Here is a 21601-nt window from a genome sequence, read left to right as displayed (position 1 = left end):
TACAAACAAGAAACCAAAAAGTTATATAGTATAGATCTTCATCTAACTAAGTAATTATCAAGATACAAACGTATTTCAAGATAGAGAAATAATACCTGCTGCATGCAATGGTTGACTTAATGTGTTATCACATCGATCATTGATGATTTTAAGCACCCATTTCTTTCCTCTCATCTGTGATATTTGTTGTTTCACTCTTTCAAACATATCATATAATATGGGCATGGTTGGCTGAATTTCTGTGTCAACAATTCGAAGAATCTCATACAATGGCTTATAAATTTTATGGACAGCTTCCATGCCATCCCAAAATGTCCCATCGAGGACTCTTTTTTCTATCCTTTTGCCATCTCTGGTCCTGCTCGGTGCATTCTCATTCCATGCGCTACTTGTAAACAATTTTCTCAAATCAGATTTCTTCTTCAAGATACTGTCGATGGCAATGTGATTTGTCGCAAATCGAGTTTTACCTGGTTGAATCAAATCTCCCTTCGTGATGCTCCTCATTTCAGCCAGTACCCAACCATGATTGTAGATGTAGTTAGTTACACTTTGAGCCCATTTGACGACAGTGGAAACAGTCTCTTGCTTCCCGATATCTTCAAATATCAAATCGATGCAGTGGGCAGCACACGGGATCCAGAACAACGGATATTTTTTCTGTAGTTCCCTTCCAGCCTTTTTAAATGTTGATGCATTGTCAGTGACAATCTGTACAACATTTTCTGGTCCAACATCTTGGATAATCTCATCTAATAATAGTTCTATGTACTGAGCATTTTTTTTTCATATGTGAAGCATCTACAGACTTCAAAAACACAGTTGAACCTTTTGAATACACCATGAAATTTAAAATGGACATTTTGGTTGGGCCAGTCCATCCATCACACATGATAGTGCATCCATATATTTTCCAGGTTTCTCTGTGAGTATCCACATACCTTTTCATTTCTGTGTACTCATTCTCTAAGTAACGAGTCTGAATTTCATAGGAGCTAGGAAGTTTACACCAGGACCTAAACAAGAAAATGATTTATTTTATAGGAATGCTCATTATATAAATTCTACTTAACATAATTGTCCATGAAGAAATATGTAAATACAATATAATTTACCTAGATTTCCAGCTGTAGTCAACATGTTTTGAAAATGTGGAGAATCAACTTTGTTAAAAGGGACAGCATCATATATGTGGTATTTGGACACCATTGTTGCCAATAGTTCTCTACCACCTTTTAGTAATGATTTAATTGTGCCTTGTTTTGATCGACTATCTTTTGATGGCATTGCTACTGGAGGCTCAGGAAATGAGTACCGATAGGTTTTTGATCGATCAACTTGTTGCGGTTGTTGACTGCTACTACCACCTCTCGATTGTTTTGGAAATTGAAATCTTGCACTTCTACTAAATTGAGAGTTCTTATCACGATCTACGGTTGATCGTCTTACTGCAGCACGATAATCTTGTCGTTCTGTTGGGTGCATGTCTGGTGGATACTGAAATCCATCATCATCAGTATTGTCGTCGTCATTGTACAGACTTGTTTGATTGCCAAGATAATCATTGCGGAGTTCTTCTCTAATATCATCTTGAACAGCTGCCTTTTCTTGCTTAATAGATTCTTTTTTCTTTATCCATGCTATCACCTCTGTTTTGATCTCCGGTGGCACCTTATCACATTTCTTTACACTCTTGTGAGGATCATAACCAGATAAATGACTCTTCAATCTTGTAATCCCTCCACTTTTAAAAGTGGCAAAACAAAATATACATGTTGTACCATATCGATTTCCTTCGACGGAAATTGCGTACTTCCATGCTGGATCATTTCCACCTCCACCGATGTTTGCCATTTTTAATCTAGCATATAAAAATGTACTAAAACAAGTAAATATTTATTGTAACTTGCAGATTAGATCTAAAACATAACGTGTAATATTAAGAAGAACTATTTATACCAGAAATGTAGAACTTCTTTTCTTTAAAACGACTGCAAGACTGCTTCGATGCGTAAATTGAAATATATGATAAACTCTTATATAGATTCCTCACTTCTTCAAGATGCATAGTCACTCTGTTTTTCATTAATATATTGTTTCTTCTGCAAACTCACTCAGCCGAACCTCTTTTGAAATAATTGAACTTGGTCTCTTTTCAAATAATTGAACTTGGCCACTTTTGAATAATTGACCGGCTTGCTCTGAGTCTCTTTATGCATGTTATTCACCTATTCTATTTGATAGTTACTTTAGCATTTGAACTTTTAGCTTCTTTATACTATTCAACTACATACTATACACTCACAGGCTACATAGAAGCTTTGTTATTCTGCTCTCTTCTCATCATGTCATCCATATATGGTATTCACCTTGGTCTCTTTTCAAATAATTGAACTTGGGCTCTGGAGTCAGTTAGGACCAGACAACAAGAGTAGGGAACTAGGGATTGGGGAATTAGGTCACCATCCATTACTACTTTTAAATAATTGGAGCTTTTTTATCATCATTATTATCACCAATAGAGATTGTCTAGGCAATTAGGCATGAACCAGCTTTCTAAGGCTTCACCATAATTTAAAATCAATAAAAAGAGACAAACATAAGCATCTATCTGCCCCTCTTGTCCGAATGAGTGTAAATAAACAATAGTCACTACTCACTAGTCAGCAATCAAAGACTATAAGCCCCAAAGGGAAAGAAAAAAAAAAAAAAAAAAACAGCCATATTTTTATCTCAAATTTTACAGATATTTCTTCACTTTATCGGGGATATATCGTAAATATCTAATATATCGGGGATATTTGACAATGTCGGAGAAATTTCGCAGAAACGGTGAAAGATAAGATATTTACCCCCCTAAATATATCGGTCCGTCGAAAAAAAGGAGACATCGGGGGAGATATCGGATATATCGCAGATATTTAAAACCTTGTTTGGGATTTAGGCACTGAGGTGGAGCGGGTTGACAGTTATTTGATGGGTGGTGCATCTTTTTTTTTTTAATACGAAATTTAACATTACAAACTAGAAACTCTAATACAGCCCGACCCTAAACAGTCGAATAGAACTGCATTCCTGATCTGAGGAGGGTAAGATCCATCCGAGTCAGCATCCATGTCTCTTGTGTGGCCAAGATTTGCAAGGGTGCTCGCCGGAAGATGGGTGGCACCGTTGACCTTGACAGGTCTTGGGTGAATGGCAAGATCGATTGCCTAACAATTTATAACTTGCAAAACCTATAGACAAGGAAGGAGGAATTTGTCTTGGGCCATTGAGCCTTCTTCATGTTCTTCTAGTGTTTTATCCTTTGGTTTTATCTGGGCCTCCAGAGAAAGATGAGCCGAGTAGGAGCATATATCCTAGTAGCCTTTCCTTCATCAATCTCTCAGGCAAACCACCTCAGAAATTACATAATTTCTGGTACAACAGTTGTGTGCCTCGAGGAACGTTATGCATGTACCAAGGTCTGTGGTTTGAAATTATTTTAATAAGAGAATTTCTTCTATTATTTTTTTTTTTGTAACAAGTGTGTAGACAATTCTATAATGAAATTTACTGGTTAGGAATTTTTTCCATTTAGACCACATAAAGGTATGGTTGTATGTTTTTTTGGGGTCTAGTAAGGCTCTCATGTGTGTAATTTCCTGACGATGACTCAATACAATTGTGCAATTATATAAATTTTCATCTCTTTCCAAAAAAGAAAAACATGTAGCAAACATATGAACAACGAGTTTCAAAATGCTCTTGCAGCAGAAAATATAACCTATTACATTGTGGCAATTGATTGGTATTACAAATAATAAAATATCACAGTCTCGTGCCGTTATTGCCCTCTTTTAGAACGTTATTTTCTACTCGAAATTGGAGGTGTTGATGAATGGTACAAGTTGCGCTTCTTGCCTCATCAATTGTGGATGCTTATTGGGTTATGGTTAAGAGATAAGGAAGCCCACCATGTTGATGTATGTTTGTACACCTAACTGGTGTTTTCTGCTTTGGACACCCATATGGGCTCAACTGCTGATCAACTCGACTCTAATAAATTTTGTAGTCTCCACCTGGCCATTGACCTAACTTTGGTCTACTGTGTATCTCCTTGGGTTTTTTCTTCGGGAAAATTTCGCAAACAGTACACCAAGTAAAGGCCACTAATAATTCTTATACATAAAGTTCCAAACCAAATATTTCGGTACACGAAATTTGAAACTCGACCCACTATCAGTACACGACGTCAATTTTTGACACCAAAATGTCCATTATGCCCTCAGTTCTTTTTTTTTTTAATAATTTTTTTTTTTCTGTTATTTTTTTTTTCCTTTCTTTTTTTCTGTTTTTTTTTTCCTTCGTTTTTTCTGTTATTTTTTTTTCCTTCGTTTTTATCTCTTTCTTCTTCCTTCTTCCGGGCTCACTCCCTCGCTTCCAACGCCGCCCTTGCCCTCCAATTGGTGAGATTTATGGTCCTACAGCTTATATTTAGTCATGTGAAAAGAAAGAAAGAGATAAAAACGAAGGAAGAAAAAAAAATAACAGAAAAAACGAAGGAAAAAAAAATAACAGAAAAAACGAAGGAAAAAAAATAACAGAAAAAAAAAATTATTAAAAAAAAAACTGAGGGCATAATGGATATTTTGGTGTCAAAAATTGATGTCGTGTACTGATAGTGGGTCGAGTTTCAGATTTCGTGTACCGAAATGTTTGGTTTAGAACTTTATGTATAAGAATAATTAGTGGCCTTTACTTGGTGTACTGTTTGCGAAATTTTCCCTTTTTCTTCTGGCAAACCTATAATGATCGTTTTCCATGTAGTAAAATTCAATCTAAAGATTTTATTCTTAGTTCAAGATCCCTCTTATCAACTGGAATCAAAGAACCAGTAGATCAGCTCCTGGTTGCGCATTTCACACTAATAGAATGAAAAAAGAAAAAGAAGTCGAATTTGGTAAATCGTTGATTCAATGAGAATAGTGTATCTGACTCTCCACTGCACTCTCTTCTTCTTCGTCGTGGCCTTGATGGACTTGAAAACCTTAACTATAATTGAGTATTAGAACAATATCTAATTGTATATGCGTTTTTCATTTCATTAGTCTACGTCCATTTTATAGATGAAGCGCCCAAGGAATAGAATGGAGGTTTTAGAAAAAAAAAAAAAAAAAAACAATGTGCTAGGTTGTTTGGAAAGTTGTCGTAGTTTTGAAAATGCAATCTGATAATAGAAATCCAATGTACGATTTTGAAAAATAATACTTCTAAAATTGTGGAAAATGTGTCCACGTACATCAAAAAATTCTATACGCTTTAAAAACAATGTGCAACCTCCTAGTGGCAGAATGAAACTAAGTGGAGCCAGATCTATTTTCTGGCGGCAACATAGTAAGAAAACTGTGAGTTTGGTAATTATGCTTCGTTGTAATCGAGTTATCTTTCCGGTATGTCACCGCTATGTCAAAGCAAATGGATTAGCCAATAGAGCACTCTTTGCTAATTGATGCTTGTTATAATACATGTACTTTATAGAGACTCCCAATATCATTTCGGAATGTGCTCTAGATGCTTATTGTAATCAGGGGTTTAGGCTCAATGTCCCCCCCTTGTATTTGGCAGTTTCGTTAATCAAGGCTTGAGGGCAGCAATACCAGCCCTTCTTTCAAAAAAAAAAAAAAAAACAATGTGCTACGTTGTTTGGAAAGTTGTTGTGGTTTTGAAATACAGTGCGCTAATTGAAAACCATTGTGCGGTTTTGAAAAACATTTGTGCGGTAAAATCTCTATATAGTGATTTTCTATACAAAAATAATCTCCATTTATTCATAGAAGATTTTGGTCCCAACTTGGGCACGTTATAAATAAGAATAAATTTCACATTATAATACGTTATAATTCTTTTAGGTCATGTCTTAAGAAACTTACCTCCACCGTAATATCAGTAAAACTAACAATATACAATATAATTTAAAAGAAGATAGAATATTTATCTAAAATTGTCTGAACAATGATTAATTGGAGGAATGTTAGATGCAGTCAGATTGCTAATGAGTGAGTTTGAGTTAGTCTCTTGGAAGCATGTGAAGAAACGACTCAATCTGGTAGCTCATATGCTTGTTAGATTAGCGTTGGCATTGGCATAAGCTATGTATTGCAAGGATCAGGGCTAAAAATTGATTATCCTAAACGTAAGGCAAAACTCAACATCTCTTTTATGAATTACCATAAAAATTGATTTTATGCATGTTTGATATGTGTAAAAATTGATTTCCCTTAATTTCTTTGGCTATTACATTCTATGCATTATATAGCTGTGAGTATTGACAGTTACATAAATCAATAATATTACATTAACAACAATATCTAAACTGATGCATAATCATAGGAAACTGTAAATCAGCTGTAGACAGACTAATCAGTGGAGGATAATTGATTGTCTCTAACAGCCCCCCTCAAACTTGGCGGTCCTGGATGGACAAGTTTGCCGGAAAAGAGAAGATGGCGAGACTTGTGAAGTGCCTTTGTTAGTAAATCTGCTGGCTGATCCTTGGATGGAATGAAACATACTCGATGACTACCACGAGCAACCTTTTCTCTAACATAGTGATAATCAAGCTCGATATGCTTGGTGCGTGCATGGAAAACAGGATTGGAAGCCATATAAGTGGCACTCAGATTATCACAATGTAACAAAATGGGGAACTGAATCCGGGCACCAAGCTCATATAGTAAATACCCCAACCAAGTTGTTTCGGCACTAGCATGAGCAAGAGAACGATACTCGGATTCGGCACTAGAGCGAGCAATGGTAGGCTGCTTTTTAGAACACCAAGAGATGAGGTTCGAGCCTAGATACACAAGGTAGCCTGATGTGGAGCGACGAGTGTTGGGACAACCGGCCCAATCAGCATCAGAGTACGCAGAAAGAGTAACCGGTTGACGCTGTGGTGTGAACAGTAAACCATGAGCGAGAGTGCCTTTGATGTAACAGAGGATGCGTTTGACAGCAACAAGATGAGACACATGTGGCTGGCTCATAAATTGGGAAACCGTGTTAACTGCAAAGGCAATGTCTGGGCGTGTGATGGTGAGATATTGCAAGGACCCAACAAGTTGACGGAATGTTGTCGGATTCTCAAGGACGACATCATCAGTGGCATGGAGATCAGACTTAGCAGACATAGGTGTACTCACAGGCTTACTGAACAGTAGATCATGCTTGGATAGGATATCATGTGCATACTTAATTTGATTGATGTGCAGTCCCTGAGAATGAGGAGTGGCCTGTAGACCAAGGAAATAATGGAGAGGGCCTAAATCCTTGATGTCAAAACCACGCCCAAGAGTATCAATGAAACTTTGGAGAATCTGATTATCGCTACCCGTCACCACAATATCATCAACATAGAGGAGGAAATAAATTGTGTGAAGCCCTTGTCGATAAATGAACAAGGAGGGATCAGCAATACTCTGAATGAACCCAACTGATAGAAGGAAGGTACTCATGCGAAGAAACCAGGCACGGGGAGCCTGCTTCAGTCCGTAAAGGGCTTTGTTTAGCTTGCAGACATGGGAAGGCCGTGCCGGATCAATGAAGCCTGGAGGTTGCACCATATAGACATCTTCCTTGAGAATGCCGTGGAGGAAGGCATTCTTCACATCCAATTGGCGTAGGGACCAACCTCGAGACACAGCAAGTGTAATCACAGTACGAATAGTTGCAGGTTTAATCACAGGGCTAAAGGTTTCATCATAATCGATACCTTGCTGTTGGTGGAATCCCTTGGCTACTAGACGAGCCTTGTAGCGCTCGATTGACCCATCAGACTTCCGCTTTACCCGAAACACCCACTTACAGCCTACTGTATTCTGTGTGGGGGAGGAAGGCACCAGAGTCCATGTGTTGTTCTTCAACAGGGCATTGATCTCTTCTGTCATTGCAGCACGCCATTCGGCTTTCTGACACGCCTGAGAGTAGCAGGTGGGTTCAACAGTGTCAAGGAAGGTGAGAAGAGCCCGAGGCAGAGGATACCGAACAGTACCATCAGTGAGTTGTCGGAGCTGACGAGTGCCATCTCGAAGCCGAGTAGTCATGGGATGAACAGGTGGAGGGGGACCAACCGGGGCTGGCCTGTCAGCTGTGACGATGGGCGGGGCGAGAACTAGAGGAGGCGGGTCGACAGAAGCTTCAATTTGAGAAGATCCGGATGGGGATGTGACTGGGGCAGGAGAAGACGCCAGTGGTTGGGCGACAAGAGTTGGACCTGGTGCGGCAGTTGTATGAGCCTGGGATGCCGTCGGCAGTGGATGAGGATGACGGCGAATGTACTGGAGAAGTGGGGGACCACTGGAAGATGGCGGCGATAGAGGAGCAAGTGTAGCCGGCGGCGACTGAGGAGAGTCTGGGCCAGAGCCAGATGATGGGTCGGCAGGGGCCGACGTCGGAGATGGATCTGGAACCACGGGTCGGCGGCGCTGGTAGGTCCGGATGGGGGCGGGCGGTGAAGCGGCGCTGGGCGCTAGAGGCGGCAACGGAGAGGCTGTGGATGGCGGAGGCGCGCGGGGTGGTGAAGCGATGCTGGGTGCTGGGTTGTGGGCAGCAAGGTCAACGACAGAAGAACTCGAGTTGTAGGTGTTGACAGCAGGAGAAGGGATCAGCTCTTCATGTTGAATTGGGCCAGGTGTGTTGGGCTGTGAGCGATTAACACCCGGGCTAGACAAGAGGGTGAATTCCAATGAGCCAGTGTCCGAAACTGAAGGTACCTGTAAACTCTTGTAGGGAAAAATTGACTCGTTAAAAATAACATGCCTAGAGACATAGACACGACCGGTGGATGGATCGAGGCAACGGTAACCTTTGTGTTGAGGACTGTAACCTAAAAACACACACTCGATACTACGACTGGAGAGTTTATCAGAGACATATGACCCAAGATAGGGAAAACAAGAGCAACCAAAAACTCGAAGAGACGAGTAGGAAGGCGGACTACCATAAAGACGGTTGTGGGGTGTATCCCAATTGAGAGTGGGTGTGGGAAGGAGATTAATTAGATAAACCAAGGTCAAAACCGCTTCGACCCAAAGATTATGGGGAGCACCAGAGGTAAGGAGAAGACTACGACACATTGTGGAAATATGACGATGTTTGCGCTCGGCAAGTCCATTCTGTTGTGGTGTATGTGGGCAAGAAAATCTCTGTTGAATTCCCAAGGATTTACAATAAAGAGAGAAGGCATTATTGACATATTCAGTCCCATTGTCACTCTGAAGAAACTTGATGGTTGTGTTAAAGAAATTTTGAATCAAGGCAACCAAAGTTTGAAAATGGGTAAGAACTTCATTTTTGCGACGCATGGGGTAAAGCCATGTATAGCGGGAAAATTCATCAGTAAAGAGAACATAATATTTGAAGCCACTAACAGAGCAAGTAGAGGATGCCCATACATCACTATGAATAATATAAAATGGAGAAGTCGCAGACTCATGATTAGATTTAAAAGGCAATTTATGAGACTTGCTAAGGGCACACTCACGACAAAAAGTACGGAAAGACAACTTTGAACCGAGTGAAGAACCTAAACGAGACAAAACATCAGATGATGGATGACCTAGGCGATTGTGCCAGATAGAGGAGTGAATAGAGGCGAGAGCTTGAGGAGTGGTGGAGACGCTAGACAGATTGAGCGGATACAGGCCATCTGTACAGGGACCGTGAAACAAGAGACGACCAGAAAGTAAGCAATATATTTGGTAAAAATCAGGAGCAAAAAGGAAACAAACTTTATTATCCTTAGTGAAGCGAGCAACGGATAGGAGATTTTTACGAATAGACGGAATTTGAAAGACATTTTGTAAGGAAAAATGGGTGGAGCCCAAGGAAAAAGGAAGAGTACCAGTATGGGAAATGGGCATTGAGTCCCCATTACCCATAAAAACGGTATGAGGACCATCGTATGAGTGAGGATTATTGACAGGCATGGAGGTCATGTGATGGGTAGCTCCTGTATCCAGGTACCAAGATGGAGCAGCAGCGGAGTGAGCACCAGCAAACGGTGCAGCAGTGGATGATCCAGAAAATCGGTGAGGGCATAGAAGCAGCCCATGATGACTGGTGTGGCAATTTGGACACCAAGTTGGGGCTGGACCGAGTCCATTGGATGGGGGAGGGCGGGCAGCCCAAGAGGGAGAGGTGTAAGGGCCAGCTGAATTAAAAAGGTGCTGGTGTGCGTTGAAAGAATACGTGATCTGTGGAGAATGTGGCGGCTGGAAATGATGACCGCGGTTGATATGACGACGCCAAGTGAGATAGTAGGAGTCATTAGGCGTGGTGAATGGGGCAGTAGCTTGTGAGGGAGCAGAAGAGGGAGGAAAGGCAGCCATGGGGAAGAAGAGACACAAGAGAAAGGAGAGACGTGAGAAAAAGATAAGACACAGGTATGGATACTAGACCTAGGCTGATACCATGTAAAAATTGATTTCCCTTAATTTCTTTGGCTATTACATTCTATGCATTATATAGCTGTGAGTATTGACAGTTACATAAATCAATAATATTACATTAACAACAATATCTAAACTGATGCATAATCATAGGAAACTGTAAATCAGCTGTAGACAGACTAATCAGTGGAGGATAATTGATTGTCTCTAACAATATGTTTAGGCCTTTAGGGTTTGATGAAAAAATATACATTTGTGAATAGCGAGCAACTTAGACTATGAATATAATCATAAAAGAATCAAAAGAAACTAAGCATCAAGATAACAACTATTTTTTTTTAGGACTAAATACTGTTTAGTCCTTGAGCTTTTGACCATAAAACACTTCAGTCCCTGACCTTCTAATTTCACAAGTTTAGTCCTTGTACTTCAAAATTTCAGACCAATAGGTCTTTGCCGTCTAAAAGTCGCGGCGAAATGTCTATTATGCCCTTAGTTCTTTTTTTTTAATTAATTAATTATTTTATTTTATTTGGAAAAGGAATTTTTTTTCCTTTCTTTCTTTCTGTTTGAAAAAAAAGAATAAAATAAAGAAAAAATAATAAATAAAAAAAAGAGAAAGGAATAAATTTATTATAAAAAAAAACTGAGGGCATAATAGACATTTCGCCGCGACTTTTAGACGGCAATGACCTATTGGTCTTAAATTTTGAAGTACAGGGACTAAACGTGTGAAATTAGAAGGTCAGGGACTGAAGTGTTTTATGGTCAAAAGCTCAAGGACTAAACAATATTTAGTCTTTTTTTTTTTTTATCGTTGCAAGTATAAGATGGTTGATGAATTTTTAAGGAAAAAAAATAAGATTAACGATGAGATACAATTAAGAGATAGTTAGATGTGGATGAGTATTGACTTTAATTGCAATTTATGTTAATTATTTTTCTGAAAAGAAATTAATTATTTTGATGACAGATTGAAAATATGAAATCAAAAGTCATGATGTGTCATTTGCCACGTCATTTGGGATCCAATATGTCAAGCTCCTGCCATATTTTCTTCATATTGTTGTAATAGACTAATAGCCATGAAGAGGAGCTCCATTCTGTTTAGTGAAACATAAGCAATTTGCAGCTCATAGTTTCTTGTATCATCTTGGGCTACTGAAAAAATAGATTTGACAACATCTCAAATATCTTAGTTGTCTCCAAGCCTTCATAATTTCCTCTGCTATATTTGTGCATAGAGTTGAGGAGCCATGCGTGAAGAACCCAAATTTCATAACCCTCTTCATCTTCTTCTTCAGATGGTGCTTTCTTCTTGCCAGTGGGATAGCCAAGTTTGCCTCGGTCGGTGATGTTCAACTTGGCATGTTTAGACCAAGAAATAAAATTGGTGCTATCCAATTTTTTTGGAGCAATAGGGGGCCATGGTCATTGGATGACGGTCACCCTTTATTTAAGAAGAAGTTACGGAGTTCGTTGCTGATGTGTGTGATGAATTAGTGAGTACTTCATCGAGGGGGCCATGGTCATTGGCTGAAGATCACCCTTTATTTAAGAAGAAGTTTCGAAGTTCGTTGTTGATGTGTGTGATGAATTAGTGGGTACTTCATTGAGAACCATGGTTCAGTTATTGTTTTCAGCTTGGTACTAGAACGAGTTGAGCCGAGCTGATTGGGCCTCAGTAATAAGATTTCTTTGGTGGTCAAAATTGAGTTTTGTCAAGTGCAGTCTAGGATCAACGGGGCTGCGGTCTGAGATCGACGGACATGCACTCTAGTCTTATGGAGGTGAGCTACGAGATTGTTAAACAGTGACAAGCATGGCTCGTGGCCCACCATTGACCATTGTACTGATACTATCCCAACTTAAGCACCCGATAGGTGTTGGGTTTTAATCACAAAAGGTCTCAGTACAATTGGGTGTGATCCACTCACATATAAATTATATTTTATTTGTTACTTTTCTAATGTGGGATCTTTTCTCTCTAGCACGCCCCCTCACGTGCAACCTAACTCTAGGTATGCACGTGCAATTAATTGACAAACCCAATTCCACATTGGAAATCGGGTCACAAGTCCCACAGTAGAGACTTGGTCAATCACATAATAATTTAAGGCCCACATTTGACACTTGGTACTAATCTAATTGGAATCTTTCGATGGCCAATTTAATGAACCCAAATCGGGTCCATGATTGGAGAAAAGACTGGTGAATCAATTAATGAACCCAAATCCGCTAGGTTTATGATGGCGACGTAATTGAAGAGGGACCTGCTCTGATATTGTGTTAAACAGCGACAAGCATGGTTCGTGGACCACCATTGTACCGATACTGTCCCAACTTAATCACCCGATAGGTGTTGGGTTTTAATCACAAAAGACCTCGGTACAATGAGGTGTGATCCACTTACATATAAGTTATATTTTATTTGTTACTTTTCTAATGTGGGATCTTTCCTCTCCAACAGAAATGTTTGTCGCCACTTCCTGAGTATGATGATCTCGTTTGGAATGTCAGAGATCGATAGTCTAGTAAGCGTCTGATGAAGCAATGGCTTCAAAACAAATCTGTTAATGAAATTCCAAACTGATGTGGTTTGGGTATATTTTTTGGTGGTCTGGATATGGTGGAAAAGTACGGCAAAAAAAAGAAATTGTTGCAGCTCTTTCCTTCTTTTCTTGGTATGAGTCTGGTCTGAGTATGGTAGAAAGGAATCAAGGCAATTTTTGATCAGTTGAATTTTTCTTAGAATATGGATACGGCGAAGAACATAAAGTTCTTAGGTATTTGTATTGTTTCTGGTACTGGGTAGGATGAAGAAACTAAGGCATCGTTTAGTTCGCAGAATTGAGGACTTAGGAAAGAAAAGTCATTACTTTCCTTTGTTTGGTAATCACAAACTCCAGAAATATTTTCCTGACAGAGGGGAAAGTAGGGGGGGAAATCATTCCACTCAGACCCCATAGGATTAATTTTCCCTTCCCATTTCCCAGCATTTATTACAAAAGTTTTAGACAACAATACCCTCTCTTGCATAAAAAATTGGTGTACTTTTGAATGTTTATGATGTTGTTTTTATTTTAAAATACAAGGTTATTATTGAAACATTGATATATTGTTACTTTCCTTTCTTGCACCAATCAAGCACCGGAAGGGAAATCAATTAAATAGAGAATACTTTCCCTGCTTTACCAAACAGAGGAAAGGAAACCTGACATGAACTTTAGTTTTCCTTCCCCATGGGAAAGACAAGGGAATTGATTTCCCTTCCGTGAACCAAACGAGGCCTAAGTTCTTCTCATGGTATTTCTGGCATCGGAATATGAGTATGGCTAATCTAGATTTCTAGAAATAGGTATCGGTCTCGACTCTCGAGAGCAAAATTGCTCAGATACCATGTCAATTATAGAGATCTATGATATAATTGTATTAATCTTCTTCTCCAAACTGGAGAATATATATAACAATGCCAGTTTGGAGGCCCTCCAAACAGGTTTAGGCCCTTAATTTCAAGGTTTTACTATCCCTTAACAAATCAACCATGTTGGGAGAAATAGAAAAAAAATGTTTAGTGGATCTTTTAGCTGCTGATCTGTTTCTTAGCTCTCAAGTTAGTTGTTGTACTGGTGTGATCTTTGCTTTCTGGTTTCCTGTATTTCGCTCTTTCTTTACCCTTGTGGCTTAATGAAGTTTCTATTCAGACCAACAACAAAAAATGAAAAAAGAGTAAACACAAATATAACATCCAATAACCTAAACTGCAAAAACAAACAGGTTCCAGATTTTAATTAAAATAAAAGGAGAGAAAAGTTGAAGGGTCAAAAACAAACAGGTTACAGACTCCAATAACAGACTTATAATCAATGATCACCTATAATATATATTTTTCTGCAGCCTTTGAAGGGTCTTTGATTGATGTGCTCCTTGGCTTACTCAAGGGAAAAACTTTGATTATATAAAAACGATAGACAGAGAGTTCAACTTTTGATCTCAGTGCTCCTTGGCTTACTCTAGGGAAAAACTTTGATTATATAAAAACGATAGACAGAGAGTTCAACTCTTGATCTCAGTAGACAAATTTATACCAGAAAATGACATTGGCTTTTTTCCTCTGTTCATATGCCAACATGACACATAACAGAAAGATACAAGTAGTTAAGAGTTCCAGATTATTACTCCAATCAATCAACCTTTTAATGAGTACCTTTTCCCTGTAAAGGGCTGGAACTTTGGATCTTCTTTCTTTTCTGGCTTAGCCTGCTCTTTTGAAGCTTCCTTTTCTGTTTCCTTTGGAGGAGTAGTAGTACGGTTGGCAGCATTTGATCCGAAAACAAGCTTCCCCTGAGCCCGACGACTGGTCCCTTGTGAGCTGGATCCTGTATTCGATGGCTGTGCATTTCCCTTACCATTATTGGCTGCTGCAACTAATGAGGAAGAAGAAACTGGGGCAGCGGACAAAGGTTTTCCATCCAAACGCCTTCCAGCTCCGGTAAAAGGGTTGAATTTAGGTTCTTCAATCTGATCAGCTGCCACCAATGCCGCCTTGTTTGTCGGAGGAGAAGCTGCAGCAACAGGCATCTCGGGTTCCTTATAGTCGCGAGGAGGCGCAAAGTCAACTTCACAGTCTATGTCAACGATACTTATGGCCTTACCAGGCTTTGTTTCTACGATATCCACATAGTATTCCTTGCCATTATAAGGCAGCTTAATAGTATCACCAGTTGTGAAACATGTAAAACTCCTCAGTGTTGTCTCCAACACAGCTCTCGGATTTGCAATGTCCAAGAAGTTTTTGGTGTGGGGTTGCAATTTAACGAATTTGCCTTTTGGAAGAGTCACATTCTTGACTTGAACAAACTCTCCCTCTTCCAAGTCCAGGCTCTTCATCTTCCAGGAAGGCATATAAATGGTGTCTTCTAATGCAGTGAACTCCAAAACCCCACAGTGTGAAACCAACTCTCTCTCGGCAGCATTCGGGTTTCGTAGCTGGAAGAGCATCGGGTTACTGCTGGGCCGAGACAAAAGGACTCTGAGGGCTGAGGGTGGCATAAAGATTTTGTCACCGGTTTCGAGTTTCGCAGCTTGGTTTTTGTCCAAGAAAGCTGCAGAATAGCAGCGATAGCTTCGATCGAGAGACGGCCGACGCTCCATATCAATCTCCATCATCCGTTGACGTACCAAATTCTGATCTATGTTTAAAGAAGCCATCTAAAAAAGCTTGCTTGTGAATCTGTTGGAAAGATGTTAGGAAGTAGAATTGATAGCGGAATTGAAAGAATACTATGCATTGTGTTGCATTTATAAGGGTGCCAAGAAACTTGTACACTTGGAAACCACTTTGTATTAGGAAATACTAGCAAGGAAACCCGCGCGATACTGCGGGATTGATATGTTTTCCTGAAGTTTATACGTAATAGAGTAATTCATAATCTAATGAAAAAAAAAAAAAAAAAACTTTATCTTTGATCTAAGAACCATTCCAAGTCTCCAAAACATGCTGCAACTGTAAGACCTAATTTCAATTTTCTATACCAAAGAGAACGAACATCAACAGGATCATAATATATTAAATCTGAAAGTGAATTCAAGCTATTCAAATCCAGTGTACAGAAGAATGTGAAATAGCTAAATAATCGCATGCAACAAAAAGTTCTCTATCATTCCCATAAATGAATGCCATCTTCATGTGAATCCCACCTTCAGGTACTGCTATATCTAGAGTCTTTATCTGCTCTCCAGTAGTTTCATTATCTTCACCATATTGCTTTTTGAAGTTTTTTCACAATGTTAACTCTATCAATGTTACCACATTCTTCTTGAGAGAACCCATGCCATTGGAGCTGGTCTACAATTTCTTTTGAGTCTGCGTTAGATTACATCACAAAAATCACAATATCAGTGTGCTTACCTTTGTTTTCTTATATTTGGAATCTGATTTTATCATGCAAGAGCAAAGTTTCAAGTAAAATTTTTACATTACTTCAACTCCAACATATAAGCTATCATATGAAGATAAACTTGCAGTCAATACTTCCTATCAATCTATCGATACAGTATTTATGTTACATTCTGTTACTTGAACACACTCGATAACCAAAAGTTTGCATATATAATTGAATTTTGTATAAGAAAAGAATAACTGCATTATCCACTCAAACTGACAGACATACTTTTTCCAAGAAAAAAGATTAATCACGTTCAATCAAGATCTTAGCCATTCATTAAAATGCAAAAAAAAAAAAAAATCACACACATGGTTGAAATCAAAGCTTAATTTGAATTGAGAATTTACCATTCTCCACATGAAACTGTCCTAGGCAATAGTAAATTGGCATTCAGCTGATGAAATGAAAATTCTCAAAAAAGGACTAAAACACACAATTACAGCATCAGCAAAGCAGATTTGTTACATGACAGACTAAATCTTCCATTATGCCTCTTTAGGTTTTACCATGAAGTTAACTACTCTATGCTTTCACATTACATCTAGTGGTTTCTGTTCTATGGCAGAGTAATGATACGAATAATAATTCAGCAGAATTGCATCAATTATAAGAGGCTGACCTTTCAGTCCAAACTTCAGATTGTTATTGTTTGGCTCATAAACATTAAACAATATCCCTTGGTCCATCAGTATTTCTCCAAATCAAATTCATTCCCTTTGCTTGAAACTGCACAGAAATAATCAGAGTTAAAATCAAGACATATATGACTATACTCTGTGTGCTAGGCAGTGAACATAATTAGCAGTTGTATGAGAAACCAAATGAAATGCCTACAGATATTCTGTACTTCATTCCAATATCACAGCAATTGACTTTCTACCCAAGCATTTTGTACTTGTGAAATTAAATAATGAAGACCATTAGTTTAGTACCTAAGCCAACTGAAAAATAGATGTTCCCAACCTGCTTATCTATGTTTTAGTACCTAAGACAACTAAAAAATGGGGAACGATATAATATTTGTTGACCACCTTATGGTTATACTTAAAACTATTATGGCTGATTGTCAGCTTATTTTCCATTAGACCACGGAGGATAAGTTAATACTTCAAACGCAATGTGGGACACTGAAAATGTAATATAGTATATAGCTTGATTGCTTCTTTCCCATTAGACCACAGAGGATAAGTTGACTTACCATTATGTACTTAGACTTATAATATAGCTTGCCAAACCCTTCCAAGCGAGGGAAAATTAGAGCTCAGAGGAACTGAGCAAGCACAAAACAAAGGCAACGACTTCCAAGATATCAAAAGGAAGCAGCAAAAAATAAATATTTTCAAACATATTATTATTATTCAGAACAAATTGGTAACATCCTCTCCAGTATTCCAAGCCGGCCATATTCAAGGTCACCTTGGGGACCAGATCAGTGTTAAAAAATGACCTACCGAATACACAATATATGTACAAAGGATATCAAGTTAGAACCAAACCAATTTGTATATGTTATTATTGAAAGGAACCAAGACGTACATACAGCATCTAGGAATTAAATTGCTTGATAAAGGTCGGGCTTGTTTGCCAACTTGATGCAGACCTTGAACTCTCTGTCTTTCCTCTAAGAGAAGTTAACTGTCGATTTAATAAAGCTAGAGCTCTATGATATTATTAAATAAAAGAACCCAGACAGAATCAAATGTACACCCAGATAGAATCAAATATTGCCCACTGGTAAATGAACTAATAGATGTTTCTATTTATACATATGTACTGGTATTTTTATTTAAGTTTATGAGTTTTGTGTTAAAAAAAATTGTTCCAATTGTAGTCAGTACAGTCAAATCAATCCGCAAATGAAAAGAGAAACTGCATATCCCACAGCTAAGAGGGATCTCTGAAGAAAAAAAATCCAGATTCAATGGTCATGTTGACCACTATAAACTATTAATCTCCATTTTTCTAAATTGTATGTACTTTCTGCTCCTAAAGAAGGTACACTTGAATCTACCTATTCCAAAACATCATGCCACCATTTTCTGAAAACATATATAATAGAAAAGAAATCTACTCCCCTCAATCTTTCTTTCAAGCGCAATACCAGCTATCCTCAACCACCCCTAAAACATAGAAAACCCCAAATAAATCAAAACCTAACCACAACAAAAACCACCAATTCAAATAGCCAATAGCATATGCATCGACCGAAAACACACCTTCAATCAAAAACCTTTTCTATTCTTCTTTCGATTCCAAGAACGCAAGATCTACTCGCTTCAGTCTTTCTTTCGATTAGTGAAAGGACCAACCACCACCTATCCCCTTTGCGTTTCCAGTCTCTTCTGCTGAACGACACGACGCTAAAAATATAAAAATTGGGCAACTGTAATTCACGTAACCACCAAGGGCAAAATCGTCATTCAATTCAGGCTCGAATGAACAGTAGCGCCTCGAATGAACAGTTGCACAGTGCGACGCCCTTTAGTATATAGTATAATATGTAAGAAGGTGCAGAATAGTGTAACAAACTAAGAACAAATTTTACAAAATCACATATAATCGAAAACAAAAAAAATGAAAATATGTGTCTAAAGACCACTGAATTTGAAAAAAGAAATTCATCTGAACTGAGAAGAAAAACCATAAATCCAAGAGAAAGACAGATTTAATTACCTGATTAACTTAGACAGCAATGTGTCTGAGTAACGATGCCCAAACAAAGAAAGACACAAAATTGTCTTTTTCTTGTTTGCTCAATCACCTAGAAGGCACTTTCTGTTTCCACCAAAGCAGTTTGATCACACAACAAAGGCATAGAAACCATTCACAAAGAAACAAACCATATGACTTCATCATCACAGGAGACGAATAAACAAAGTAGTCCATTAAGTATACTGTATAAGTCGTCAATCTCATCATTAGTTATACCTTCTTCAGCATTGAAACTCTGCTCATGAAGAAGAAGGTGGGACAGATGCCCAACAACAGATCAAAATCACAGACTCTAAAATTTCAGATTTAACAAAGAGAAGAAAAACTGTTCTCTCTCTCTCTTTTTTTCCCTGTCTATCTTTCGATCGTCAATTTTGTTTAGAAAACAAAGAGTTGGCAAGTATCATCAATAAACACCAAAAGGAATGAGTTGATGATGATGATTATTATTATAACACACACACATATAAAATTTTGTGTGTATATATATGTATACAAACTTCAAATTCAATAGTTAGTGTGTAGGAAATACCTATGGAAAGGCAGCCCATACAAAGGTAATTATGTAACTACCGCAAATTCTACATGGAAATAAACCAAAGGGATGGCAGCAAAGGCAATGAGTCATGTATAAAACTTTATTTTCTCAATAACTTCTTCTTTCGAACATCATAAACTGTATTACAAATTAGGCATTTTATTTCTACTTCAACATATGAAATAGTAGATCAATTTTGTATAGAGAATGAAAAATTGGCAAATTTCATCAAAAAATATCAGAACTACTGGATTGATGATGACAACAATCATATATATACATACATAAAATATTATATACATATGTATACACGGATTTTAATCTAAAACTTCAACAACCAACTCTCTTACTGACTTTCAGTCCAACCCGAGCATCAAACATAAGACAATGAAACAGCGAATCAGTAATCAATCATTCAAACACCATATTAAGACGGAAGAGGAAGTCACCAACGATTACCTTTTTTGAGTAGATAAATGATAACGCAACGGTCGCTGTGAACGATTACCTCTTCTCTTTTCACACTCCCTTCCAACATGATGACTAAACTTGCAATTCCAGGAGCATTTCAAAACAAAAACCCAATATCAGACAGGAAAAAAAAAAAAAAAGGATAGATGAGCAATCCAAAACAAACCCAAACCCACATCCCTCTTAGATCCAATCGTTAGCTAACTTTGATTAACAAAACAAAGAAACAATAAAAAGTTTTGTCTTGAAAGAAAATAAAAGCTGACAAATCAGTTACTACAGCTGAAAACATAAAAACGGAAAGTGAATTAAAGGTAATCACTTTGGGTATATGAACAGAAGATGAACAACTATGATATTCATCTTGATTTTACTTAACTGAAATCTTACCAAGCTTTCACTGTTCTTGATTTCGATTGTTCAGGTTGACCTTGACTAACAGTGAATCTAGATGGTAGTAGCGGCTCACCGAAGATGAAAGGAATCAACTACTTTCAAAGAATAAATGAAACAAATTAGAAGCCATGGTAAATGAAAAAAATCAAACAAAATTAGATGCCATGGTAAAGTACCTGGGATGATCAATTTACAGGTAAAGTACCTCTTCTTCTTCTTCTCTTCTTTTCTTCCGTTTCAACAGAAAAGAGGTTTTATTAGCTGTAATGAAACAGAAACCCAACCTCTATCAAGCCTTTATCGAGGACTAAAACTGATCATCTTACCGTATAATTTTATCGCTGTTGATCTTAGTGGCTAACCTTGATAGTCTGCAAGAAGAGTTGATGCATGTCGGTGTAGAGATGTTAGTGCAGATTGATACTTCCAGAAAGAGGAAGAGCCGAGGATTATACCCAACCTTATCAGGCAAATCTGTAATTTATCAAAAATCAATCCCTTTGCCATAGAAATCAATCCTTGCCGCGTATCTAAGGAGAAGCGAGAGAGCGAAAAAACCTGAACCTTTTGGAGTTCTAACATTTTATTGTCGGCGGGTGTTTATAACAGACTGAATGGCAGGGATGTAATTTAAGAAAAAATTAAGGACAAAAGCGTCATTTACTTCGGGCTCGAATGAATAGTGACGCCCCAGTGAACAGTTAACGCGTTTTAGATAATAGATAATAGGCGGTTTCGGAAAGGAAGTTTTTTTATTTCCTTGTCCAACATGGAAACATAGCCTGTTGAAGCTTTCTATGTTAGATTCTGATTAATCTAGAGAATTATTGAAAACAAAAAATACCTCTAATAAATGACAAAATAAGAAACATATAGTAGAATCATCGTTAATTACTTCCAAACATTCATTGTTAATAGCTTTTCATGCAAAAATGTGAGGTAGGTGGTCAAGTATGAGATATTTGACCGTAGCACTGAAATTTTTTTCATTAAAAGTAGTCTTATATATCATTGACCCAAAAAAAAAGAAAAAAAACCAACGCTTGACTGTGATGATCTTCTTAAGTGGAAGAAGGCGTAGAATCATCATCCACCAATGCTGCAAAACA

General features: G+C 38.0%; 1 protein-coding gene and 1 long non-coding RNA gene across 10 annotated transcripts; both read right to left on the bottom strand.

Annotated features, from left to right (window-relative positions):
* Nucleotides 1-14533: 14533 nt before the first annotated feature.
* Nucleotides 14534-15693, bottom strand: LOC133707308 (uncharacterized). The gene has a single exon (XM_062132867.1). It carries the CDS (start codon nt 15636-15638, stop codon nt 14616-14618), a length of 1023 nt encoding a protein of 340 aa, XP_061988851.1. The 5' UTR covers nt 15639-15693; the 3' UTR covers nt 14534-14615.
* A 279-nt stretch (nt 15694-15972) lies between these two features.
* Nucleotides 15973-21050, bottom strand: LOC133706574 (uncharacterized). 9 transcript variants are annotated; one of them, XR_009844618.1, is made up of 8 exons: nt 20855-21050; nt 20669-20753; nt 20487-20584; nt 20085-20173; nt 19049-19150; nt 18592-18854; nt 16995-17101; nt 15973-16293 (listed from the first exon to the last, which is right to left on the bottom strand). It is a non-coding gene; the product is annotated as an uncharacterized LOC133706574 (long non-coding RNA). The 9 variants fall into 9 exon arrangements; XR_009844612.1 differs by adding an exon at nt 17912-18495 and having other exon boundaries at nt 19049-20168; XR_009844614.1 differs by adding an exon at nt 17916-18495 and having other exon boundaries at nt 19049-20168.
* Nucleotides 21051-21601: the final 551 nt, after the last annotated feature.

This window comes from Rosa rugosa, chromosome 4, assembly GCF_958449725.1.
Source record: "Rosa rugosa chromosome 4, drRosRugo1.1, whole genome shotgun sequence".
Lineage (NCBI taxonomy): Eukaryota > Viridiplantae > Streptophyta > Magnoliopsida > Rosales > Rosaceae > Rosa > Rosa rugosa.
This window is presented reverse-complemented; position numbering and strand designations above follow the sequence as displayed.